This window comes from Artibeus jamaicensis, unplaced genomic scaffold (genome assembly GCF_021234435.1).
Source record: "Artibeus jamaicensis isolate MK-2021 breed Jamaican fruit bat unplaced genomic scaffold, CSHL_Jam_final contig_76, whole genome shotgun sequence".
NCBI lineage: Eukaryota > Metazoa > Chordata > Mammalia > Chiroptera > Phyllostomidae > Artibeus > Artibeus jamaicensis.
The window spans coordinates 4126309-4154071 of NW_026521954.1; the positions used below are offsets into that span (position 1 = coordinate 4126309).

At 38.6% G+C, this 27763-nt stretch overlaps 1 protein-coding gene across 3 annotated transcripts; it reads left to right on the top strand.

The window, feature by feature from the left end:
- The first annotated feature begins 613 nt into the window (after positions 1-613).
- Positions 614-27763, top strand: TMEM156 (transmembrane protein 156). 3 transcript variants are annotated; one of them, XR_008392860.1, is made up of 7 exons: positions 614-748; positions 11707-11976; positions 13492-13752; positions 16453-16572; positions 18487-18570; positions 25497-25685; positions 26558-26636. XR_008392860.1 is itself a non-coding variant. In XM_037138006.2 (7 exons), exons 1-7 carry the CDS (start codon positions 661-663, stop codon positions 27204-27206), a joined length of 939 nt encoding a protein of 312 aa, XP_036993901.2. In that variant the 5' UTR covers positions 614-660; the 3' UTR covers positions 27207-27763. The 3 variants fall into 3 exon arrangements, 2 of the variants coding, with proteins under 2 accessions (XP_036993901.2, XP_036993902.2); XM_037138006.2 differs by lacking the exon at positions 25497-25685 and adding an exon at positions 27194-27763 and having other exon boundaries at positions 26558-26660; XM_037138007.2 differs by lacking the exon at positions 25497-25685 and adding an exon at positions 27194-27763 and having other exon boundaries at positions 16546-16572; positions 26558-26660.

Consider the following 27763-nt stretch of genomic DNA (forward strand, 5'->3'; position numbering starts at 1 on the left):
TTAAAAGTTTTTTTTGAAATGGGGACTGAAAAGGTGGATTCCGTAACAATAAACACTGTTTACAGGCATAACGATGAGTCCCATTCTACTGCTTTTATACAGTAGAACTAAAATTTTGCATGTCTTTAATTTATCCTTATCGTTTTTACTGTTTACTGTCCTCTAGACATACTGTTTTCTGAACACCAGAATCTGGCATAATGCCTGCCTCGCACTTAAAAGAGGTCAACAATTGTTTAATGAGTAAATGAAGGAATGATGTCTATGCAACCGGGACATGACTGACATTCGTTGTTTTACTTTTGCTGAGTAAATTGTGGGTCTATATTTACTCATACAGATTGCTACATGAGAAAATAGCTTCAAATTTAGACGAGGACAAGACCCTTTTACTTCTTGAGATCATTTCTTTATTTTTATCTTGTTTAGAAGATAGTTTGGAAGGGCTTATTTGAGGGTAGTTTTTTTAGTGTCAAGTGACTCAAAATGAAGAAGTCTCAGTTTGAGGCCTCTGGTTTTTTTTTTTTTTTTGAAGTCTTACCCAAAAGGAAGTACGAGGTGAATTGCATAAACTTGAAGTACGACAGAGACGAAACTTAAAGCAGGAAGAGCCTTGCCATTACGGTGCTGGATGGGGACACATGTGTCATGTGAACAGACATGACAAAAACAGCCCTCCTTAAGTTACTTTTAGCGATAGTGATCACATTCATTTTAATTTTGCCAGAATATTTCAAGACACCACAAGGTGAGTATATAATTACAATGTATCCTTTCTTTTTCTAATTAAAAAAATTATGACAGCTAATGGCTACAGGAAATGTCCTCGTTTTGCACACCTGCTGCCTGGGCTGAAGCTTTGTGTCTGAAAAGCTAATAAAATGAGACGGCAATTTCAGTTGCTGGTTAGCACAGCTCAGTGCTAATACTTAATTATTGTAGCACGTAATGATGCAATGAAGGAGTGATTCGAAATTTGTGGTCTAGATTTTAAACACTGCGTTTATAATAATATAATCATGTGATTTTTGCTTTTTAAAACATTTTCTTTCAAAAGTAGTTTTAAGTATGCTTTTACATTCTGAAATTATTTTTTAAAGAAAAAAAACATTTATTATGTATAAAATGCTTGAGTCTCTCCAACACAACTATTTCACACAATAACTTACTATTGCTTTTTGAAAAACAAAAATATTTATTTTCAATATATAATTAGAGTAAAAGGGGTGCAAATTTAAGCAGGTATATGTGTGTATGTATTTTAAGGAGAGAAAAATGGACTCATTTCAGAGAATTGTGATGATTGCTAGAGTCTACGGTAGAAAAACTAAATAGATGTAAGCTTAAAGTATTTTTATATATTGGTGATATATTTGAAACTATATTAATCTGACTGGATGATTTGAAAATGCATTAATGTGACTGGAAGATAAATGTCCCTAACATTTAATAAAAAGAAAAAATAAAAATTATGTATTGTATCTTAGAAGTTATATAAATATTACTAAAATAAAAAAATCTTATATTCGATGACTTGCTACAATAATTATTATTGCATATACATAATGCTAAGTAGACAGATTAAAAGTTTTGAGTAAGTAAACACCATAATTGTACAGCTTTGTGAACAATTGAATTTGTTCACAAAACAAACCAAAATAAATTTGAAAATTTCTTTTGGTTTTCTGGCATTATGTTGCTTAGGTTAAGCATATATATATTGAATTTAAAAGAAATTTGGGCCTGGATGGTGTAGCTCAGTGGATTAAGCACGGTCCTGCGAACCAGAGGATTGGGGCTTGATTCCCAGTCAGGGCACATGCCTGGATTGCAGGCCAATTCCCAGCAGGGGATGCACGAGAGGCAACCATACATTGATATTTCTCTCTCTCTCTCCTTCCCTTCCCCTCTAAAGATAAATAAATAAAATAAAAATAAAAAAATTAATGACACTTACATACGATGCAGTTGGTTTCAGGTGTTCAGCAGTACCGTGCTGAGACAACCGTGCACTTCACCAAGTGCGTCCTGACATTGCCGGCTCCCACCGGGCACCGTGCAGTCATTACGTGACTTGTATTTTTAATTCTTGATTTCACTGAGGGAAAACGCAAAAAGAATAGTTAGAATTGGACTAGAAATAATTTATTTCAATTTGTAAGCTATTTTGGACTGAGAGTAAGCTTATTTAATAGTTATCTATGGTAGGTCATATCAAGATATATATATGTCTATAGTATCTCCCAAATATCAGGTTGGATCTAATGAAAACCAGGTAATCAGTCCAAAAAAGATTGAATAAACTCTTTGCTAACTATTGGTTAGTGCTTATGAGAGCTGGTGACTGCCAGCATCGATAAAAATTGTAGTTCTCCTAGTTTCCTAACTGACTGTATCCGACCCCAACACGACCTTTGCTGCCGCTACAAACCGGGAACAGCCGTTTCTCTTTTTCCTGCTTCAGGAACAGAATAGATATTCCCTCAGACTCTTTGGGGTGAGAAACTTATTTGGGAAATTTGTTTCAAAGATAGTCCCTGTGGAGCCTACAAATAAAGTGTTTAAAAACCACCATCTTATCTTGATATTTTGTGGTAGAAGGAATTTTTCCCAGAATCAACATAAACAAAAAAAGTTGATTATTAGGCAAAATGTTTTATATTTACAGTAGTATAAAAATAATCTGTTACAGGTGCTATAGTGTAGTAATAATGCTTTATATCTTATAATGGTTTATGGATGACCAGGAATAGTTCATGTTGCCTCATTTTATACATAAGGGCCCATATAAGGGAGGACCCCCCAAAACCAGAATTATCTTCTAGAAGGCAGGCCCCTGGCACTACAGTCTTCCCCCACTAGGTGAGCGTTCCAGGAGCCCATCTTTAGCAGTGTACCAGCTGGCATTGTTGTGAGAGGCTGCATTCAGCTTCAGTGGATTTTTTTGAAGACTTTCAATATGTTTGCCCATTTCATGATGGGTGATACACAAAAGCACCTGCCCACAGTGTATTGTTCAGCAGCTATTGACCCAAAAATGGCCTGACCTCCGTGCTCAATCCTCCCTATTCACCTGATCTTGCCTGAGTGACTTTTTTGTTTCACCTGATCTTGCCTGAGTGACTTTTTTGTTTCCCTGGATAAAAAAAAGTCCTCAAAGTGAAACATTTTGCCAATGTGGAAGAGGTGAAACAAAAAATGGCAGAAGCACTAAAAGGCATCAAAACCAAAGAGTTCAAAACCTGTTTGGGGCAGTGGAAAAAAAGGTCTGGATAGGTGTATTACATCAAATGGAGAGGACTTTGACGGTGACTGAAGTTTAAACATGTAAGAGTAAACACAAAATTTTTTATAAATAAATCCCGTTTTTTTGGTCCCCCTCGTAACTGTTTTTCTTTCTCTTTAATTAGTAACTTTTAAATCACAACAATACTAGTGTCTTATGAAATGAATTGACTTAGCTGATATAGTTCATAAAATATTATATCTGGTAAAATTATTTAGATGATAAGCAAAGAGTGCCCTGTTAATGCTGAAATCAACCTTGAGATTTTCCTGTATAGTTTCACCCTCCCTATCAGTTACTTGTGTATTTTTTTCTTTTTTTTCTTATTTTCTATTCACTTTAATTTCTAAGATAAATATTATAAATGATTTACTTATAAATTATTCACTGATACTCTGTCTTCAACACATCAGATCGTTTAAAAGGAATCTTAATGACGAATAAATGTACTCACAAGGTTTAATAGATTTGACTTCAAAATAAACCCTCTGAAGGCCTATGTTAAGAATAGAGAAATGTGTTTGATCATTTTTCATCAAGAATGTATCTGGGTCTGAATAATCATTACTCAGAACATTCAATTATCATAATTACGCAGTATAATCTATTTATTCTAACTTTATTGAAGGAGAACCTTTTTACCAGTGTCTGGGAGTTTTAATGAGTTTGCATTAGGTATGCACCGGCAGGAGAGCTTACTGTAGAACTTGTAGTTTATTTGGAAGGCAGCTTATACTAAAATTCAGTAATAGAGATTCAAAAAGGTATGGATATATTTTGATTCAGAGCTACTTATAATTAAGGGAGCTGGGTTTCCCCAACCTTCCTTTGTTGAACTCAGTGTTTAAGAGAGAGAGACCTGGTTAATTCAGATAAATCTCAGTGATCTTTTATTTTTTATTCTTTCACTTATGAATACAGTCTAACTGTTCCAGGAAACCAGGGCTACAAAAATGAAAAAAGGTCTTCCTTCAAGGAATTTTCAGTTGGAGAGGACTGGCTGGTAACTAATTACATATGATATTGTAACTACAAACGAGCAACATGAAAAGGTGCAATGGGAACATAGTAAAAGGTGCTTCTGGTCTATCTGGGGAAAGAGGTTCCTTCCATTTTTGTTGCAATGGGAAATGGCTCCCAGAGTTCCAGCAATCACCCTATATTTCTCCTTGCCTGCTTGCAGAAGCACTTTCTAAGAAAAGCAATCTTTATTGATTCTCAAATAAAATGTACTTGTATAGATATCTCAGAAATTCTGGAAACCAAAGATTGTAATGAGTTATGCAAGTGTTTTCCTGGTGGTTTGTGGTGACGGGGGACAGGAATAGTGCAGATGAAAACACCTCAGACCTATTTTTATCTCGCTGTGTTGACTTCCTCACTTCTTGTTAAGGGCCAAACTGACATAAACTATGGTTACCAGTACTCATTTCCCCTTCCTTTTCACACTTTCTGATGGAAATAGTAGTATGATGAGTAGTGAAATTGAAGAAAACAAAGGATAAAGTAACTTTAAATACTCATCAACTATAGGCTAAATCCTAAAGTATATGAGCATATCTACTATACGTTACTTATTGTCTGCAATATTAAAATGTGTTAAGTAAGGGTAACTACAACAAATTCACCTGAAAGTGTTTCTCTATTTTTCAAAGATGGACACTTTATTTTCTTCTTATTGATTGGCTCATTAACAATTTAACCAGTAATCCCTAATAAGATTTGAGATACAGTTTTACAACTACTTAAAATTTTTAAAAATTTAACAAATACTTATACATGTACCAGGTAGTATACCAAGTACTTTTACATAAAATAATGGATTTCAACTCATTAACTATTTAAGCTCATTCACAACGAAGCATCTTTCTCAAGATGCTATTCTGAAAATCTTCAGAAAGGACTGTAACTAGGTGGGTGATTTTACTTTATTGTGAGATTTTACCTGAATTTTATGAGTTTTTATAGCTTTAAAGTGGTTGCTAATAGATATACTTCTTTACATCTATATTTTAGACAATGTGTGCTGACAAGAAACCACTGCTGAATATAATGCTTTTCACTGCTTTGGCAGAATTGGCTTATTCTTTCATCCTTGTTACAATACCAACAATTCTTGCTTAGGATTATTTCTAACTGCTTGTCTCATTGCACTGGTGGAGAAATGCTCTCTCTGTGTATCTTTTTTTAAAACAGAAAAATATGACTTTCTCTAAAACATTAATATGGTAATATATCTTCCTCTTGCACTGCTGTTTCTTTCTCTACAGACTTATCACCTATATAATTTTACTTATTTATTATATTTATATTGTTTATATATATAGTTGTTGTTGTTGTCTGATTTCTCTAAATAGAATGTAAGCTCCACGAACATGAGGTTTCTGTCTGTTTTGTTCATATATCAAGCACGTAGGGCAGTATTTGTGGATTGAGTGGGTTTTCTGAGTCATATTGTAAAGCAAATAACAAGGAAACATTCTTGAAGGAAGCATTTCTCATCTGATCTTCACAACCGTGCTTTGAGTTAGGCAAGCCAGTCATCACTATCCCTCTCTTAACATTTTTTAAAACATAAAATGTCATCACATATCTAGAACTTTCAGGTTGCACAGCCTGTGAAATTTAGGTCACAGAATTTTTTACTTAAAAGATATGTGTTAAAGCAACAAATGAACAGACAAACCTGACGGACATGCAACAGGACAGCGGTTACCAGAGGGAAGAGGTGGGTGGTGGGAAAGAGTCAAAAAAAAAGGTCAGACACATGCTGAGAGAAGAGATTCGACTGGGTGGCGAATGCACAGTGCCATATACAGATGACGTATCACAGAATTTTACTCTTGAAATTTATACAATTTTATTAACCGATCTCACCTTGATAAATTTAATAAAAAATGTGTGCCTTTACTCTGCATCATTTTTCCACCAATTTTTTCCCAAGGGGAATTTCACAATATATTTTTATCCCTTGTTTTGACAAGTAAAACCTGCAGTCTCTTTCCTTTGTCCCAAATCTGCCTTTCACAAACTGCTACCATAAGGTAAAAGTAACCCAAAACTTTGCCCCTTGCCCCCGGACATATTTCAAATTGTCTTCCCCCAGTGTTCTGTGAATAAATCCACGTCCTATCTAGACTCCCCTGTCCCTGGCCTGGTTACAGATGTTCCTGTCTGTGCCAGCATCATGCACACACAGCATGATGATTTTTACCCTTTCCCATTCACTAAGAAAGCATCAACATGAGATCCAAAATAGAAATATGATAGCCTTTTTGCTACTGAAATTGATACTCTTTTGCGTCTATGCCAATTGTTACAGAGGCAGACCTGTGACCAAAGGAAGCAACACGTTAACCAATGTCTCTCAAAATGAAGCAGCAAAACCATACAATCTCTCTTATCCTGGCAGCTAATATTTTTAAGTTGCTGAATTACGGTATAGAATATCCTATAATGATGCAAGATCTTTAGAAACAATTGGTAGTGCTTTGTTTTGCTCTTTTTTTAAGGGCACAACTTATATACAATAAAATGCAAAAGATCTTAAGTGTTCAGTGTCATGAATTTTGACAATGGTATGCACCTATGTAACTATAACCCCGTATAAGATGCTATTTTCATCACTTCCTGAAAGATTCCTTCTTCCTTTTCCTGTCAAATCTCCTCCCATCCTCGAGGCAACATTCTGACCTGGGTCATCATAGTATAGTTTATAGTATAGTTTCGTGCCCTCTTATGCTTCGTATAAATGGAACCACCACACCGTATCTATTTTTGGTGCGGCTTCTTTATCTTAGCACAGTATTTTGAGATTCATGCATGTTATTGAGTATCAATAGTGCCATCTTTTCATTGCTAAGAAGTCCATTGTATAAATACACTAAATTTTTTCATTCATCCATTGGGTTGTTTCCAGATATTTGCTATTATAAATGTTTCTATGAACATTCTGGCACAAATCTTTGTATGAACATACATTTTCTTTTCTATTAGGAAACTAGTAGTAGAATAGCTGAGCATATTTAATTTTATAAGAAACTGCCAAATGGTTCTCCAAAATGGTTGCACTAGCTATGTTTCTAGTGGAAAACTTTTCTTATTCCCCCTAGTTTAAATTTAATATTCTGAAGCAATAACTCAGAATACGTGTTGTCTGAAATAATCCATGTTTCTCCCGAAGTTCCCTGGCAACTAGTTAACAGACGGATAGCCTTGGTACTAGGGAAATGTGACATGACATGGAGCAGTTTCTGAAGCTCCTATTGTCTGTCAAATGGTGAAGGTTTTATTATAAATTCTCACTTGTTTTTCAAGGTCAACAGAGTTGAGACTTTTGTTCTTATAGTCATACCTTGAAAAACATCCCTAGCACAAAAATCTAAAATGTGAGATGATGTGTTTAAAAATTTAAAAAACACATAGTTGAACTCATGAGAAAACTTCTCAAAGGGGGAAAATGACTAGAAATCACAAGTCCACATAGGTAAGCAGCAGTGAACAGATTGGCCACTCGAGAAGCATCTACCAATTCTTGGTGGCTTTAGAGTCTCAGTTTCACTGGTTAACACAGTAGGGGACAGAAGTCAAATGTAAGACAGGGACACTGAAAGGCACTACAAGGGTTGTTTCCAATTCTTGGCTATAATAAATAAAAAAGCTGCCATGAAAATTTATTTACAGGTATTTGTGTGAACATATGTTTTTATTTCTCTTGTGTAACTTCCTAGAAGTAGAACTGTTGGGTGATATGGTAAGTATATGAGGTCTGTCCAGAAAAAATCCAACCATTGTTAATATGACAAGAGCAGTTTGTGACACATCAGTGTAACCTGGAGGTAGGTCAAGGAGAGTGGACTGGAATGTGCATGTGTGGACAATGGTGACTTCACTGTACTAGTCAGTGGGGATGGTAGATGCCACCAAGTGAGTATATTTACTGTGTGCTCATCACATTCAAAATGACTGAGCAAGTAGAGCAACAAATCTGCACCCAATTTTGCATTAAGCTTGAACATTCCTCTGTGGAAACTATTCAGATGATTCAGAAGTCTGCAGCTATGGGCAGCTGGTGCTTGGCAGCTTCATCATGACAACATGTCTACTCATGCATCACATCTCATGCAGAGTTTTTGGCAACACATCAAATCACCCATGCGACTCAAGCCCCCTACAACCCAGATTTGATGCCCGGCAACTTCTGGCTTTTCCCAAAACTAAAACCACCTATGGAAGGGAAGAGATTTCAGACTATTGATGAGATTCAGGAAAATATGTTGGGCAGCTGATGGCAATTGGGAGAACTGTGTGAGGTCCCAAGGTGCCTACTTTGAAGGGGACTGAGACGTCATTGTCCTATGTACATTTTCTTGTATCTTGTATCTCCTTCAAAAATGTCCCTATTTTTCATATTACATGGTCAGATACCTTCTGGGCAGACCTCATATGTTTAACTTAAAGAAAATGAAAGTCTGTTTTCCAAAGTGGTTGTAGTATTTTACATTCCCACCATGTATGAGAGTTATAGTTCATAGAAATATTATTCAAAACAGCAAAAAATAGAAACAACCCACATGTTCACTGTCAAAGAATGAATAAATTGTGGTATATTCATTCAAATGAATACCACAAATAATTAACTACAGCAAAGTGTAACAACATGACTAAAATATATTAAGCAAAAAAGGAAGTCATCAATGAACACATATATATTCCATATATCTGTATACATGTCTAAAATGTTAAATAATGTAATGTTATTTAGGAATAAAAACACTTTGGAAAGACTACGATAAAGCAAAGGGGTGATAAACACAAAATTCATGATAATTGTTAACCTCTGGGAGAGAAGGAGAGTGTAGGGATAGATGGGAAGGGTAGGATGCTTCAAAGATGTTCGTGATATCCTGTTTCTTAATCTGTGATAAATACATGGTGTTTATTTTTTATTATTCTCTAACTGGCACAATACATTTTATATATGCTTACATATGATTTGTTTATAATAAAAGCTAAAAAAACATAAAGATAGTTTGTGTTACGTTGCTTTTCTTTAAAAAGAAAACATGACTGACTTGGGCATTGGTCCAATACTGTAATGTACTTTTCTATTCTATTTAGTATTCTATATACTTACTCTGAGAGATTGCAGTCTTAGTAGTGGAGTAATTCTGGAATGCATTCTATCTCTGGGAGTGAGAATTGAGATGTCTGATTCCCAGCAATATTATTGCCAGTAGTTAAATTCATAAATCCTTATTTATGGAGATGAGACTATAGCCCATCTGATAACAAAAATGACTGAGTAGAATTCATTTATTTCTTAAAATTATACCGGGGAAGGATATGCCCTTGATTTATTTTCCAATTGAATTATTTAAAACTAAGGTTTAAAAAACATAAAATCATCTCACAGCCAAATGTAAAGGATATATCATCAACTCTAGAAAGCCCAGATCATCATTCATTGGATAAGACTGTAATACTGACAGTGAAAATTTGCCTACCTCCCTTCTTGGTCATAGCATAAGTATATACATTCAAAAAGTTGAGGATTTCACAAGATATAATGTCTAGCAAGGAAAATGGAAACATGGCAAGAAATACATTTTTCATGTATTTTAGTAATATAAAAAAAGCTATGGAGTTCTATCAGATGGTACAGTTCTATCTTTGTCCTGGGACAATATTTAAAAAAAATCAGCTACTATTTGATTACAACTTTGTTTATAGATAAATTATAAAATTGTGTATTTGAGTACATTACCTTCTCCCCCAAATAATATCTAGCAGCTCCAGTATGAAATGTGTTTGTAGCTGGAAATCACATGAATTATTACAGAAGCAATTTCAAATATAGGGGGCAATGAACCTTTAATTTATTAAATAATAAAAATATAATCATTGGTAATGAAACACATAATGGAACTAGTAACAAAGTAAAAATTGCAAGCAAAAAATATTTAATGTCCATCAATAGCTTGCTTTTCTTTTCAGTTTTAATCAAGGTGTATGACTAGAACTAATTTTTTAAAATGGAGTAATTCTTCTATTGTGTTCCACATTATTTGGAAATTTTAAAAAATGTGTTTTGCCCTATATGGTAAAGAAAAACATGTAAAAGTGGAATTGAGCACGTTACTAATTTTCTTGTACCAGCAATGACTGGCAGTCTGAGAGAGAGGCCTCCTGCTCCTTAGGAGATCACCATGCCTAAATAGGGATCCCCAATTTTTGTATAGTGAGCTTTATTTACTTGTGGAATATGGGTTTTCATTTTAAATAATATACATTGGGATAATTTTTTAAAGTGTTTTCATGGTGCTATAACCCCGTGAGGTTAGCAGGATCTAGAGTTATTATCTTTATTTTGCCGATGAGAAAATAAGATTAATGGAAATTAAATTGCTCAAGTACCTTGTCACCAATGGCTTTGTCTTTTGATGTTCTTGGTGTTTTTTCTATTTATATCCTCATTTCTTTATCTGATGCTTGTCTTCAGACAAAAATATAAGTTTTGTCTCCCTGTTATATTTTATCTTTGGAAAGTCAGGTAGGCCAATTCATGGCCACCCAAACACATTAGGTACTAATCCCCAGAACCCATAAATGCTACCTTATAAGGGAAAAAGGTCTGTACTGATGTGATTAAATTAAGGACCTTGAGATAGGGAGATTATTCTGCACCAGCCGAGTGAACTCTAATCCAATCACAAGGGTCCTTATAAGAAAGAGGCTCAGGGAGCTTTGACCCAGAGACACGGAGGAGAAGGCACCAAGACCGCACAGGCTAAGTTTGGAGTGGTACGGCCACAAGCCAAGGAATGCCAGCAACCACCAAAAGCGGGAAGAAGGGCAAGGCACAGACTCTTCTCCAGGACCTTCAGAGGGAGTGCAGTCTTGCAGACACCTAGGTTTCAGACCAGTAAAACTGGTGTTAAATGTCTGGCCTTCATAACAGTAAGGGAATGAATTTCTTGTTTTAAATCACCAAGGTTGTAGTAACTTGCTGCACAGCCCTCGGAAACTAATAGCAGTACCGTTCATGATTTTCATCCCTGTTCGACTCCATGCGACTGACTTGAACCTCTTGTGTAGCACAGATGAATTCCGGGGAACCTGAGGTTTGTCCATTAAAACTTTCCCAGGAGAGGGAGCAGTTAAAATGCTAGGATTCCCAAGCACTTCTGTACAAGGACGGTTGGCTGAAAATTAATAGAGAATGTTGATAAATTTTAAAAAGGAATCATTAAATGAGGTAGCTATTATTAATTCACACAAAAACAGAGTCTTGTCATCGGTAAACTAAAATGTGCTGAATCCACCTAAGAAAAACTGGGAGCTTTTATTGTGTACTTATTTGAATGCCCAAAACACAAAATTTCATAGTAAAGAAATGTTTGGGTTTTTTTCCTTTATAGGAAACATATTGGAGCTATCATGTCTGGAAGTGTGCTTACAACCTAATCGCACCTATTCACTCCCCTCCTCAAATTTTTCTTATGTGACTTTTCTGGAGCCAGTAAAGGAAACGGAGGCTATAATGGGCATATTTCTAAATCACTCCAGCTTTCAAAACTTCACCAGGATATGCCAAGACATCAGCAGTGAATTTACAATGTGCTCCTCATGTTTGGTTTGTGAGTCCAAAGGAAACATGGATTTTATTTCTCAGGAACAAACATCGCAAGGTAAATGCAAAGGGAAAGTGAGAATAAAACTTATCGAGGATAAATGGCCTTATTCTGTTATAAAAGATATTAATAGCATATTCCAACTTGGAGTCCATTGGCAATGGGACGCTCCCTGGGCAGCTCTTGGTGAGTGACGTGTGGGGCTTCGGGTGTTGCTCGTTCTTGTTGTACTTTGTCAAAAAGAAAATATATTTAAAGTATATCAAAATGCCACCGTAGTTCACATGCATTTCATGGTTAAAAATTATTTAACATGGTTTTTCAAAGGTACTGAATTTTAAAAAATGATTTTAAAAATTCTAAGTAAATTTGTAAGTTCTCATAGTAAAAAAATCATATTTTGATTCTCTAAAGAGTCATTGAATTCCTGATGCATTTGTAATATCCATATTTTGCCATGTATAATACCCACTTTTTTTGCCCAAGTTTCTGAGGAAAAAATAAGGATGCACATTATATATAGGTATCACTAATTTGTTACTGGTACACACAATTTCTTGCACCTTGTATCTGTTCCTGTGTTTTGTAATTATCTGTCACGCAACATTTCTCATGCCATAATATGATAAAAAATAATTGCTAAAATTCTTTATAATACAAAAACTAAGCATCTAAATATCAATCAATAAATAAATAAATAATCAAATTAAAAAATTAAAACAAAAGATTTTTGCCTGAGAGTTTGACCCAACAACATGGGTGTGTGTTATACATGGTGAAATACTGTACTTCTGCTTAATGTTTACCAACTGTATATGAGCTGTCATTTCACCTGTCTACCTATCCAGTGAGCCTCTTGATGACAAGAATTTTGTCTTTGTTCACCAGCATATTTCTGTATCTCAGAATGTGTTATTACCTGAAAACAAGGTTATTGCCAGTGTAATTAGTTAAGATGAGCTCGATAGGGTGGCCTCTAATCCAGTATGATTGGTGTCCTTATAGAAAGGAGAAACGTGGACACGAACAAGCACAGAGGGAGGGCACCAGGTGGAGTTCAAGGCAGAGATCAGGGTGATGCTCCTACAAGACAAGGGACACCAGGATGGCCAGCAGCCCCCAGGAGCCAGTGGGGAGGCATGGAGCACATCTCACCTTCAGAGCCCTCAGAAAGAAGCAACTTGGCAACACCTTAACCTTGAAAGTCCAGCTGCTAGAACTATGAGACCATACATTTCTGTTTCTTAAACCACCCAGTTTTTGGTACTTCATGATGGCAGCCCTAGCGAACCAGTATAATGACGGATGAGCAGTACTGTTGTGACAATTTTGAAGAATAAGCTCTGTTCCATGAATTGTCGTAGAAATACCTGCGTTTTCTTTGAGATGCTCTGATCTATTTCAACCTTACTGTCACCTGGTTTTCACAATCTCTTGAATGTAAATCATTGCTTTTAATGCAGGTAATTTCTTGTTTTTCCTTTTTTTATGTAAGAAGGAAAGAATTTAGCTTTGAGTTGTATTACTATGTATTACTATTTTGTGAATAACATTTTCTTAATCTCTCTCTAGTTCTTATCATGAGAGGATCCATGGAAATGAAGGCAAATGATTTTCATTCAGCTTGTCAACACTTTAACTTCACTGTAGAGCCCACAGTTGACCACTTGGAGGAATACAACATTACCTGCAATCTAAAAGCAAACACCAGAAGTTTGGCAATCATGGAGGAAGATCCAGCCAAGGAAAAGTCTATGAACCATACTTGTAGAATCATGAATTACCCGAATAATTGTATACACATTTCCTTGCACCTGGAAATGGATGTAAAAAGTAAGTTTTAAAGGAAATTAGAGGGAAAAGAGAAACTATATCAGGGTTATCACATTAACTTCACTAAAAGTCAAATAGTTGAAGAGTTTTATGGATGAAATAATATGGCTGGAAAACTGTTAGCCCTTTTATCTATTTTTTTTCAATTTGGGCTTTCATGGGGCCCAACTATACCTGGAGGCAGAAGTAGCATCTATGGGTTGTCATTTGAGGGTCACTAGAAAGACCCTCTCTTAGAATAAAGGCCTTAGAATAAATTTTGCACATGCATTTAGTTGTGCTTGAAGTCATACTACTACACTTGGGTATGAGATTAATTTTTTTATGTAAATATCCACGTACATTGCAGCATGCTATTAAAATCTTATTTCAAGTTGATTTAACATGTCCTCTCTTAGAGCTGAGAACCAGGGCTGGCTTAACTGGGATTTTGGATGGAAAACCAAGAAGATAGGCAGGGTCCAGGTTAGGCAGTTTGGGTCACTGGATGGCTTGTGGGGACTGTAGGAGCCCCAGAGACAAAACTTACATATGTCCTAGTTCTGATGAAGACTGCTTAACTTCCTAGTCACTCTCTTCTGAATTTCCACAATCGATCATTTCTTACTAAGCAGTGCACCCGTACTTCCCCCCACAAAACCTGCTCTTGTAGAGCATTTTATAATACAACCATTGAATGAGTGCCTGCCGTCTGCCAAGCAGCGTGCCAGGCATTGGAAACACAAAGACAGATGAATGTGAAACAATCAAGCAACTGCATTCAGGGTGACAGGAGCAACGACAGAGTAACTTGCTGTGCGTCTGGGTATTCTAGACAGTGGGGGCCCTTCAGGTGACTTTAAAATGGTTTTCTAAAACTTTATTTTTGAGGCAGATATTTTAAAAACATTTTATATTTATTCTAAAGCCAACAGAAATAGATAATATGTATGCATTTGTCGAAGTAAAATACATGACTTCAGAGAAATTTCGCCAGTGAGTTAGTTTGACCAGGGCCCTACAGCTTCTGTACTTGGGAGGCATTTTAAGATGTGCGTATGTGTGTGGGGACTGGGAGGGCATGAGAGAGTTGACCCCTCTGGTTCAGAAGTGAGATTGGAAGGCAGGTTTTGGAAAGGCTGCCTGTGGAAGGAGACTATGATAAAATCTGAAAGATAAAGAGGTTTGGATTATAGATACTAAAACACTTATTTTAATGTGCATTTATGTATCCATTGAATTGTATTTTATATTTTCTAAAACATAAAGGGAAAGATAAGCATTTCTATTACTCTGATTTTAAGAGGATTTATTTTTGTGGGAAATAATGGAAAAATCCATCAATTCTAGTCAGAATGAAATGACAGTTAATTTTTTGCTCCCATAATTCAGAAAGATAACAGAGGTGCACAAATGGGTTGTCTCATATTCTGGAAAAATTGTAGCCCTTTGACCATGTGTAAGAGATTAAAGAATGATTTGTTTTTTCCTCTGCTGTACAAAGACTAATGTGATCTTTTTTAAAAGCCCTATCCACCAGGGGATGAAACTAAATTTAGTCCAATCTGGTCAATTTACTCTGAAATAATACCTTAAACTGTCACTTTAGATGTTTTTCAGATTTTTGTCTGTTCCCCCTCGGTTCTTTGCAAGATGGCCTCAGGGATGCGGGGAGACACCTGGCCCCAACTGTGCACAGTCGGCTCTAGCAATATCAAGTTGGCGAATGCATGGTTTTTTTCATAGCTAGATCAGTGCCCAGTGACACCTTGGTCATGGGACCCACCTTGGTTCTTGCTGGCGCTGCAAATCTTCTATTCCAATTAACTGCCTGCCTGTATCTTGCTGAGTGAGAAAGGCAACTGGCTATCATGGAATGACACTGAGGAGGCTGAGTGCTGCCATCCCAGGCAATTCTCACCTTTCCCCCAGTCAGCCTCTCCTCTGAATAAATGTTCACTGCTTATGTAATGAGCATCTGCCTGTGGAGGGGACCCCTGGGAAAGGAGCACCACGGGGCAGTTATCCAAGGATGTAAACAAGTTACGTATCTGGCTGAGTTGAATAAGTACTGGCTGTGTTTTGTGTACAGGGAAGAGGGTACAGAGGATGGCTTAGAAAGTCAACCGTCCTCCCCACATTGCCTCACTGTCATTGGAATGAACGAATAAGTTTCTACCTATATATTCATTAAGTATAGACTGGGATAACTGCATGTTTAATGAACACACACACTTGTTCTGATCATCACTGTGACAGCCCCTTCGAAAAGGGGTTCTGGGTATTCACCTGCCTGGCCTCTCCCTCCTCTGCCCCAGCCTAGCCCTTTCTCTTTGCCTTCTTTTCTCTACTTTCCCCATCCTCCTCATATTCAGTGCATCTTTGTTGATTTGAGGATATAATTTTTAGCTACTTGGCTCTGTTGTGGTCTTAACCTGTGATAGAAATGACAGTGAAACTAACACCAGCATAAACTGTAAGTGAAATTAACCCTAGAATTTTGGACCTAACTTGATTCCTGGAAGCCTACTTAATCAAGTTTCTTCATTTAGTACGTGATGGAAGAATTCAGGAGAGCAAATTACCCTATGAAGTGATGTTAGGTACTATTTAGCTTTTTGGTTAAGGGCAGAATATGTACTAGAACCCAGTTCTACCACTACATAGTGTCTTATCTGTTGCACATTTTATTGTATTTTTACAGTATTTTTTTCTTTGCAGATTTCTATTGTTCCATGAAGATCACTTGGTATATTTTAGTAATATTTGTTTTTATATTTTTGCTCATCTTCACTATTCACAAAATACTTGAAGTCCATAGACAAATGCAGAAGTGGCAGAGTAAGTATTGAGAAATAAATCCATCATTTGGGATACTCTATTTAGTCTCAAGGAACTCCTAATCTTATCTATAGATTCTATTTCTTTTTAAAATTCCACTTACCATTTACTGAGTGCTACTGTGTATAAGTGGTGAAGATAAGCATAAATAAGACAAACACCAGCATTCAAGAAGAACCATGTGTCTTTCCCCTCCCCAGACAAGTGAATAGGAGGAGAAGGAAGACTGGGGAAATCGAAAGGAAGCGATGCACTGAAGGTCGAGCAAGAGCTGAGTGGAAGTGAGTGGAGACGAGGGGTAGAGGAATGGAGAGTGGTGATAGAGTTGGAGATCTTGAGCAGAGTAGCTCCAGGTGATGAATGTGAGTAGGAGCCAATCTGTAATAAGGGAGAGTGAGTCAGCAGAGTTGAGGCTAGGATGAGTTAAAATGTGGAATTGGAAATCAGGATAATAGGGATAATATTCAAAATATGTAATAACTAGTATGATGCTCACCTGTCAGGATGGACACTGACTGTTAACTATTGCTGTGGTCCTACTGGCATGTTCCCCTGCATATCTTGGCCCTGCTGGTGTGTACCTACCCATCTAGTGTGTACCCGTGCAAATACTGGCTGAATACCAGGCCTGATCAAAAGTAACTGGTCCCTTAAAGACAAGAGAAAAACGCATCACGATGAGATTAGGCCTTGGAGATAAATGGATGTATTAGAATCCTAGGACTGCCACTTACTGGTTATGTGACTTTGAGCCAGTTGCTGATTGTATCTGAGAGTCCCTTTTCTCTTTTGTAAAATAAGGCTAATCACCAGTACCTCCCAGGGCTGAAGTAAGGATTGAACTAAAGAGATTGCATAAGAAATTAACACAATGTCTAGTGCATGGTAATGCTCAGTAAAGGAGAGTGGTATTGCCATGCTTAGATTATTGCCCAAGGCTCTTCTGTTCTTTACCAGGCAAGGCTGTCAGACATTTCAGCAGGCCAAGCAAACGGTTGCTTCCAGGTCAGAACAAAAGTTAGTTCTTTCAATAAAGTATTTGTTGCAGATATTTCCGGGGGCAGTTTCATATCAAGTTTTGTCACTGATACCTTAGTAAGAAGACCCCCTAATGCATCGGTTGCTCATCATAAATTTGTGTGTTTGTAGAATAACCATTTTCATAAGATTTTGTCAAAGTATGAAAACAGGTTATGTATTATCATTTTTATTTCATAGATGAAGAAACTCCTCAGAGAGATTGTTGTTTTGTCCAAAGTTATACAGCTAATCAAATGTCAGCTTTAAGACCTAGGGTCTTTCTAACTTTGGAAATTATATTATTTTAAATAAATAGTATGTTATTTGCAAATAGTACTTAGTTTTGAGTTTTTGAATCCATTTTTCTGTATAATTGCACATTAAAAAGGAGATAAAGAAGCCAGAAGGAAAATGGGTCTAAAAAGAGGTGAATAGTAGGAAAGGACATTAAATTTCTATGAACATCTAGCATCATGACAAGCTTAAATAGCTTTCAAAGCCTTACCTTACAAATTCAAACACATACAGTGATGAAAAATGTCATGTCACTTAGGACATTAACTATTGTTAAATATTAACTCAGAATACATTAAGTATTCTGCGTATTGTATGTATGTGCATAAAAATAATATAACATTCTATAATAGGAACCGGGCATTGCAGAAGAGGAGATGGCATTATGACATTTATGGCAGTGGAGAAGCCACTGGTCTCAGAAAGCAGCTGTATTTGTTAGTGAAACGTAACTTCAGGAGAGGCTCTAATGTCTCACTATTCCAGACCCTGTTGTGAATGGCCCATTTTCCTTGGTAATTCTTTGAATCAACGTGGGGAATATATTTTTGGAATGTGCTTGTTTATTACCTAAATGTTGAATTTCTTTTCTTGGAACAGGCCATAAATACAAACCTTCATCTATTCTTTTAAGAGGGAGTGATTCTGAGAAGCTTCGAACATTGAAAGCACAGGCTCTTTCAGGTGAGCTCCGGGACAGGTGAACAGAACGCTGCTTAGCAAACTCCAAAGCTTCACATTTCAACATAAACTCAAGATCATGAGCTCTGTGCTTCTTTAAATTGGCCTTGTGTCTGCAAGAACGGAACGATGGGCACATGATATCTAGTTTAATATGTCTTATCATCAGGGGACAGTTACAATCAAAACTGCCTCCTTAAATAATGGAAAGTTCGCTCAACTGGCAAGAAGAAATTCATGTGGCTAGGCAGAGTAGAAAAACCAATTAGGAATAAGTCTCAGATTTACTTTTAAATGAGACAAGATACCACTATTCCTCAGAGTTGCAAGAAGTAATTGCAGAGCAAGCATGGCTTTTGCTGGAGCCTTCACTAAACAGAGGGTGTCACTGTATAAAGGCAACTTCTAACAGCCCCAATTAAAAAGTCCTCTGTCCTCCCCCAAGAAACAGGAACGAGTGACGGAATCGTAATAAGAGTAGGAAGAGGCTGCTGGCACGGATGCTGTGGTTCTATTTCCTCCTTCAAACTGTGAGGCCTCTTTCTGAATTTAAGCCATCAAATCACATTAAAATGACAGAGAGGGAGAATCCGACATGGGCAAAGGGCTGTTCTTTATCAGGGAGAAGTAATATCCTTGAATCTTTGAAAGCCACAGAATTATGAGTGATATTACTACAGCTCCTCGTGTACAGCCAGTGAGCAGACTTCTTTGTACTCTGTAAGAAGTTACAGAAGGAAACTCCATGCCTGGAGCATAAACTGTTTTCAAAAAGGCAAGGCAACTGAACGAACCTGGAGCACCGTCCACTTGCCTTCTGCTGCATCTGTAGCCATTTCATTGGGTGCCATGCTCCTGAGACATTTCCTAACTATTTAAATTAGCCGGTACTCAGCCCCTTGGCTTGAAGAAAAATTGGATTGGGTGCACCTAAAGAGCTCACTTTTATTTTTTAAAAAATTGGGTTTCTATTTTCAGCATTAGCAGTAAAATTATTAACCTATGGTTAATCAGCATTAGCTAAATAGTCATTGGATACCAGCTAAAGGCGGAGAAAGCTGATGGAAATTTGGGGGGCTCAGTGACAATTTGGTTTGGTTAATGAACTAAAAATCACAGGGTTGTTTCCAGTGGCAAAATTACTTTTTTTAATCCTTGCCTGAGGACATTTTTTTCCATTACTTTTAGAGAGAGAGGAAGGGGGAAGAGAGAGATAAAAACATCAGTTGGTTGCCTCCCACACACGCCCTGACTGGGAGTTGAACCCCCAAGCTTTTGGTGCATGGGATGCCACTCCAACTAACTGAGCCGGGGCTCAAAATTAATTTTCAAAGGGAGAGAACAGTGGTTCCCCTTGTGTCCCTTCTTATCCAGTACGTGTGCTTGACATCCATACATCAGGAATGTTTTAACCGGCTCTGTAGGGCTTTTTTGGTGGCCTTAGGGAATCCCAATCCTTTCTCTTTCAAGTCATAAATTTGAGCACTGCAGCCTTGTTGGAGAAAAAGCCAATAGTTCCCCTGTCAACATAGATAATCAAGGGAGTCACAAATTTAAAGTTCTAGCAATCCAAAAGACTAACCTTACACAATGTATTTATGAGCCTGTGATTTTCATTCACTAGGGAAACCTGCCTCAGCCACGCTTTCCCTTTAATAGCTCTCACCAAAAATCCTCTGGCTTCATTACTAGGTATAGAGTATTAATGTTTAGAGCATGCCAAGGGATGGTGGCCTGTTTGAAAACGAAGAGTCCTTTTGAGGTTCAGCATCTTAAAAGGGATAAAAAGCAGATTTTTTCTTGTTATTGATATCCCTTTAACCTACATGCAATTTTTCCTTCTCCCATTAGAAGTTGCTCTTTCTGAGAGAGAAATGGAGAAGAAATAATGTCTCCCTCGAGTGCTGTTTTTAAGGCCTCTCTTTGTAATGATGGATTATAGGCAGTAGTGAGAATGGAAGGAAAAAATGTGCCAGCATGGTTCTCCGGAGAAGCAGTGACACGAGTTAAAAAAAATTGTAGTTCAAAGACAGCAGGGACTGTAGTCACATTCAGCAGATCAGCCTGCCATTGACACTGGCTGCTCAGTCCGGAACGTCTCTTTAGTTGTTCATGCTTTACAAAGTAGGCATTGTTGCACGCGCACACACAGAGATATAGACATAGGCTCGCACCCTCAAAAAGACAAGAGAGCAGTAAGGAGAGGTCACCAAGATGCTGGCACCGCACAGTGCCTGGCACGTCATGGGGCACAGCAAACACTGATGGGAACAATGAGTCTTGCTGCTGTCAAAGAAGTCGTACAGTATTGACTCCCCAGCTTTCATACCTCCCTGAGATTTTCTTCCACACTTTGAGGAGCACAGTGGCATATGTGGCCTGTTTTGGCACTGATCTATTTCATATTTAATTCATTCGACTATTATCTTCAGACGGGTGATGATTCTGTCTTATGTGCCTTTGGGTGCTTGTCCCTGGCATAATATCAGGCGTGTAGTAGTTTATGGACAATAAAAGCTTATTAAATCACACAAAACCTAAGGGGAAATGTGTATAGAGAAAAGAGCAGGTGAATAAGAAATGAATCTCAGGGGTGGAAAAGGTGAAACAAATGAACAAAGAGTGATCAGATGGAACATAAGTACTTCATTAAAGAACATATTACGCACTTCATAGAAATCATCAAAGAACGATGCAAAACACTGACCATCTTGAAGATTGTGAGAATTGTGCAAAAGCAGCTTTAACATGTATCCCTAGAAACGATGCTTAATGAGTTGACCCCATGGGAGACCAGGGCCAGAGAAAGAAGCAGTAGACTAGGACCCAAGTCATTGGATGCAAACAGTGAAACCAACTTGGCTGACTGGGCAGAAAGGAAATTTATTGGAAAATCAATATAGAACCCACAGAAGCAGCAGGAAGGTTAGAGACACTGAGCCTGGAAAATAAAGAGGAGTCAAGAGAGGCTAGGCAGCCAGAAATACCTCCAGAGTTACACCACTGGGATGGTTGGGTGACAAAGCCTCTGATGGCATCACCCCCACTCTAGCAGGATTGCACGTCCCAGGGGGAAGTATCTGACTGGCCTAGTTTAGGCCAGGGAGCCGAGAGTGGGAATACTGGCCCTCTGGCCACCTGCACACTTAGAGTCCCTCTCAGATATCCACCTGCTGCACAGCCAATACATAAATGCCTGCAACACCAGGTGTCTGGGATTAGAGCCTCCACCAATTCCTGCTTCCTGGGTCAGTTGACAGGGTCATTTCATCTCTCTTCTCTATGTCCATCAAAAATGCTCAAATTTTGAAAACTTGACATTCTTCATTTTCAAATAGTCCACCAAAATCTATTGAACACGGACTACACACCAGGCATCACGCTCAGTGCTGATGACAGAGTGGCACATGTGACAGCGCAGCCCCTGCCTCCACAAAGCCGGCGCCACAGTTAAGGAGACTCTGGCTGCCTCAGGAGAAGGGAAACCAACTAAACAATAAAAACGCCCATTTTTATTGTTAATAACCGTATTGTTAAAAAGGTCCGTTAAGGACCTTCCATTTGCACAGTGCTTCCACGTGAATCATTTCATCTCATCTCATAAGAACCCCACATTTTCTCCTGATGAGAAAATGGAAGCTGTGAGAGTTTCAGTAACTGACCCACAGCCTGGTCCTAGCAGCATCGGGGCTCAAACTCAGTTCTGCCCAATGCGCACTTCCTAGCACCTCCGTGTCAATGGTGAACTGGGGAGCTTACCTCTGCTGGTTCAAGTCAAGATCAAAACCCTTCACGCACTTGAATATTTAACACTGGGAACCGAGATGAGACATTTCCTCCATAAGGCTGTAGAAGCTTGTGTGAGATGCTGTGAATCATCCACAAAGGAACGTTTCAGCACCGGCTGACATGCTTTTGGTCGTTAAGGTGGGTAAGTTTGTAGGGACAATGAAGGAAAGAAAATGGCATTTTATTGTTAAAGAGAATTAGTACAGGCCAAAAGTGGATGACTCAGTAATTTGTATTACTCCCCAAAACAAAACTAATGGCAATGTAAAATCACAGTTTGCAGCAGTTTATGGCCAGTATGATAAAGACTAAGCAGGTTTCAACTGCCTGCAGAAGACAAGATAAATGACTGGTGCCAGATGTCTAGCCACCAAGCAAGATAACACGGAAATTCAATTTTTACTTGCTGAACTATGATCTTTATGACTCTTAAAATACAGATTTGAGTTCATAAAACAGCAAAGGTTATAGCCATCTGCACGGTTACAGAATAGATCAAAATGCAGAGAGTGACTGTACAAGCAGAAAGAAACTCGTAAGTGTGAAGAATGTGTAGGCAGGAAAGGGTGATTCCACTTATTCGTTCATTGAATGCCTCTATGTGACAGCCATTTATGTCAGGTATGAAGGAATCAATGCTAAAGCCTGTGCAGATAAACCTTTTCTCCATCTCTGCACAGACTGTCCTCCCTGCCTGACCCATCCTGCCCCCCTCGCAACCCCCTGCAAACCTCCCCTCCTCCCGCCCTGGCTCAGCAGACGCCTCCTTGGGGAAGTCACGTTGGACCTTCCAGACTAGACAGTTTTAGGATCACTGTCAACAGTAACAGATGGAACCTCGCACATAGTAGGGAGTGGGCACCTGGAATACTGGACATCTATTTTAAGCTACCATAATTGGTTCTGTCAGCACTGAAAGGCTACATAGGGCTCTCTACGGCTCGCACAAAAGTGCCAACGTTTGTGGGATGGCAAGGTTAGGGGTACAGGAGGGGTCAAGTTCTGCCTTGCTCTAGCAATGAGAGAAATCACTGCGACTGGAAGGTTTTTGAAGTCCCTTAGAGAACTGAAACCCCCAAACCTGAAAATCTCCCCATCTGTCTTGACCACAGTCCCCTGTGGAGGTTAACTTGAATTCCTCAGTTTTGGAGGAGTTCTTCTGAGGAAACCAAGTCCTTTGTGGGTAACAGTTTAGACACTCCCTGCCACTGTCTCCACGAAGGGTCAAGTATGGAGGAGAGGAAGGACGCAGGGAGGCCATCATTTCCAGCCCTGGCTGTCCTTCCGCGGCTGCTGCTGAGCACATCCGCAGGGCCTCCTGCCTCCTGAGCAGACCCCTTGGGTGGGCTGAAAAGGACGCTGGTGGAAATACTGTTTTGCGCTTTGTAAAGATTTTTATTTTCCAAAGTACATCAAATACACCTTTATTACCTCACATTACCCTTACCTTTATTTTCCCCTATAAGCAGCAAGGCAGCCGCACTAGCTTTGCCGACACCACAGGGAAATGGTCTCAGTGGTTCGGACTGCGGAACTTTCAGTCCACACGACTCGCACCCAGGGAGGCCGGAACTTGTAGGGCAGATGCTGCCTGGAGCTGCGGAGCCGCACAGGTGCCCCTGTAGGTGCACCTGCCCCGTCCAGTGCCCTCCTTCAGGCCTGGGGGCTCAGCCTCCCGCAGCGGCAGCACACCGAGAAGGATCCGTGGTGCAACCCCGCTCATGTCAATAGGCTTATGAAACCAGAAGGCGAATGTATTAATTCACAGAGTAACGCAACAGAGAGGAGCTTTCTGACAGCAAGCATGGGTGTTCCCTCTCCTTAGAGAGAACCACGTGGGAAGGCAGATCACAGCCACGCCTTGTTTTCGCAGGTCTTAACGTGGCCCTTGCCAACGTAGCTGGAGGGGCCCTCCATGCCCCCCGGTTTAGCAGTAGCCTGATCTGCTCCCATGACCCTTTTAACACTTAGCAGGCTCTGGCCTGGGGAGCCATCTCTGAAGGTGACTCGGTGTGTTTCTGCTCTGATTATGGGTTGATTTGCTACATTGACTCTCAGAGGACAATCTTGTTTTCCTTATCCCCCAGTTCCTAGGTGGCGCCCCAGCACCTGTAGAGCTTCTACCTGCACCCTCATTAAGGAAAATGAGGCACAAAGAGGTTAAATAACATTCAACACGTCTTTACTGAGGACCCACCACGTGTCATGCTCCCAGGTGGCTTTTGGGGAATAAAACCATGCATAAAATACAATTCTTATACACAAGGAGGCAGACAAATGAGCAATTACAGCAACGTTGGATAAATTCACTGTCGGGGAAGGAGTCATCACAGAGGGTCGCCTATGGTGTGGACACCTAACCCTGCTGACTGCTCCTTGTTTTGTTTTGTTTTCGCTATTTTAGTTTCCCAATGTAGTAACCAAGTAAAATATAGTTGAACAAACAGATAAGAGAATAAAAAATTGATGAGGCCAATCCTTTAGCAGCCAAGAGAGTGCTGGTAGGAGAAGGAGGTTTTAAACGTGGCTTCCCTGTGGGAGATGGACCTTGTCTTTGACCCGAAAACCACCAGGAACAAAGCGAAGAGAACATCTTGTGAGTTCCTGTCGCTCTGTGGGAATCACAAATTACCTTGGAAGGGTGAATTGAGGTTAGATACCAGATGTCATAGCTATAAAAAAAAACACTTGGAAAGTGATAGAAATCTTAAAAAAGAGAAAAGAAAAAGATTATCAGAGGGCAACCTGGACATTGTCATGGCAGTGTCCATAGAGGCTTTATTTGAGAACATAGGGCATGGAGTGTTATTTTTAATCAAAGTTTCTACTGCTGGAAACCCATTTTATTCACTGGATTCAGCCAGGTCAAGGCTCTTTTTAAGGTGTTCAGGCTCTCCTGAATCTCCTAAAATAAGTCAAAGAAATGTTTGGTTCAGAGATTTGACAAATTCATGATAAGACTTCTGGGATGTTTTAAAATATTTCTGACTGCTACTACTGCCTTAACAACTGTCGGTGAATTGATATTATTTGGAAAAACTCTGTTTCCCAGTATAGAACAAAAAGAAAAATTCCACCTGTTTTAACTATTCTGAAGAAGTTATTGAAATGATGTATCTTACTTTTTATATTTTTATCAGTTTTTCAGAAGTTTTGTTATTAGCATTTAAGTTGCATGACTGATCTTGGACACCAGAAGAAACAGAGAGTAATGCCCCACTAGAGAGTTACTGTGGACTAGTCATCACTCAACAGAAAATAGCTTTCTGCAGTAAAATATGGTTACACCATGTTATAAAATATCAGCAAACTGAATGAATAAGCTAATGGTGAGCAATTGGGCTTTCCAACTAAAGGAGCTCTGTTAATTTTTTTCCAATAATTATTTAGTTTCAAGAATGGGCTCTTTTGATATTTTAACTTTATTGTATAAACAATTATTTGCATGGTAAATTCATTCTGAAGCTTGATAGGTCACCTCATTTCCATCCATGTTCAGGGCTTTGTATAAAAAGCAGAGATATCAGGGAAGCAAAAACCACATGTATTATGTATTATAGAACTCAAGTTTCAATATAAAAACTAGAAAAGCAAGGCCCCCAAACCCCAGTGGGAATGGTATTCCACATTACCAGTGGATTACCATTATGCCATGGACTTGAACTTTCATCTTTTACCTTAAAGTCAGCTGAAGGTAATAATAGAAGAGTTTGATAGAGTCACAGAGTCATAAGTAAAAAAAGACACTACAATTCACTGAATCTGTAACTTTGCTTCTCACTAAAATTGTCTCTGAAATAAAGGACATCATTCATATTCTTCTTAAGGGCATATTTTAACAATATATAATAGACATATTTGCAGTCAGTTTCTAAACTAAAATTCTTTTCTTGCTATTTGACATTATACTTATTATTTTTTTAGCTCTACTTTGCTCCTTCTTAACTGTGCTTCAGGTCTTGTCCCCAGGAAGCGGGACTAGAGGAGGAGTGAAAGGAAAGAAATAGAGCTGAGAGAATTGGGTTAAAGGTGTCAGAGTTGGAGGCAGGAAATTTAGTGAATGGTGAAAATTGCTGAAATCCTTTATAGGTGGAGGGCTTGGTAGAGAACCAAGAGATACTATAGTAGCAAATATTATGTCTGGTTTTACATTGCTATTGGCTACTTATAGACTGAAACAGCTCTGCTTCTTCAATGGCAGGGACCATGCAGAGGATGCCCTTGCGTCCGGTCAAGGAAGTGCTTCCCCCAATTCCAGAGCTTGAAGTTCCTTCCCTGGTGCATCAGCAGGAGCAGTACATGCGGTGAGTGACCATTTGGCTTCATTGATGTTCGACTTTGTTCATTACAAATGTGAAGAGATCCAGGGAAGTCAAGTATACTTCAAACTGCGTTTCTCTCTGAGAGTAGGAATTGAAAATGATGAACTTGAAAAATCAGCTCATGTGAATGAGATGACATGAGATAAAATTACTTTTTTCTCCAAGGTGTACGAAGGACCAATAAACTGATCTGTTAGTCTGTCAGTGCATCCCTTGGCACTGTGTCCTGGGGTTGAGTCATAATTCCAGCAGGCCAATCATTGTTTCAGATGGAACAAGAGAAACAAGAGCATGTAAATTTACAAGGCAGAACTACCCACTGACCACACTGTCTTCTTGGCTGTAATGGAGGTTCCATTACATAACAGGATTGGAAAGAACTCTTAATCAGTGACTTGAGGAAGATTTTTGGTGTTCTTGTAAGACATAGTTTTGATAAATGGTTTTTAAGTTGTTTTCCACTAATTCTTTATTATGTGATTAATATTTGCCTCCCCCCCCCCCTCAATTTTCAGAAGATCCTTCTGAAGTCCTCTGGACAGCTTGGACCAAGCCCTTTTGAAGAACACCCATAATTTTATTTTGGGAATGTGTTAACTGGTAAATACATGAGTCCAGCTGAGGATGCACGACAGGAAATAGCAGGGATGCCGACCGGTTAGTGAAAACAAGCTCAAGAGCACTCACTGGACCCATGAGATCAAAGCAATGGGAGTGTTTTCCCAGGAGGCCATTATGAGCCATGGAAACAAGCTGACGAAACCCATGGAAATAGCAAAAGAACGCATGTTCTCCTTGTCTGTCCATCTTCATGTAGCTTACAACAGCTCCAAGATTTTGATTTTAAGGGATCAGCAACAGGGTCAAGCATGAAACTGTTTTCTCTCATTGGCTCACATTGCAGATTCTGGCTTGATGGCTTTTCCTGGGCAGATGGATTGTTCCTCTTTGGCAAGCTCCTCGAGAGGGCCTGGGATGTGCGCTTCTACATTTGTTTGGATTTATAAATCTGGCCTCCTTTTGGCACTGAGAGTGTTAAAAACTATCAAAGATACTAAAAAAAATAAATTTAAGTGAAATATTAA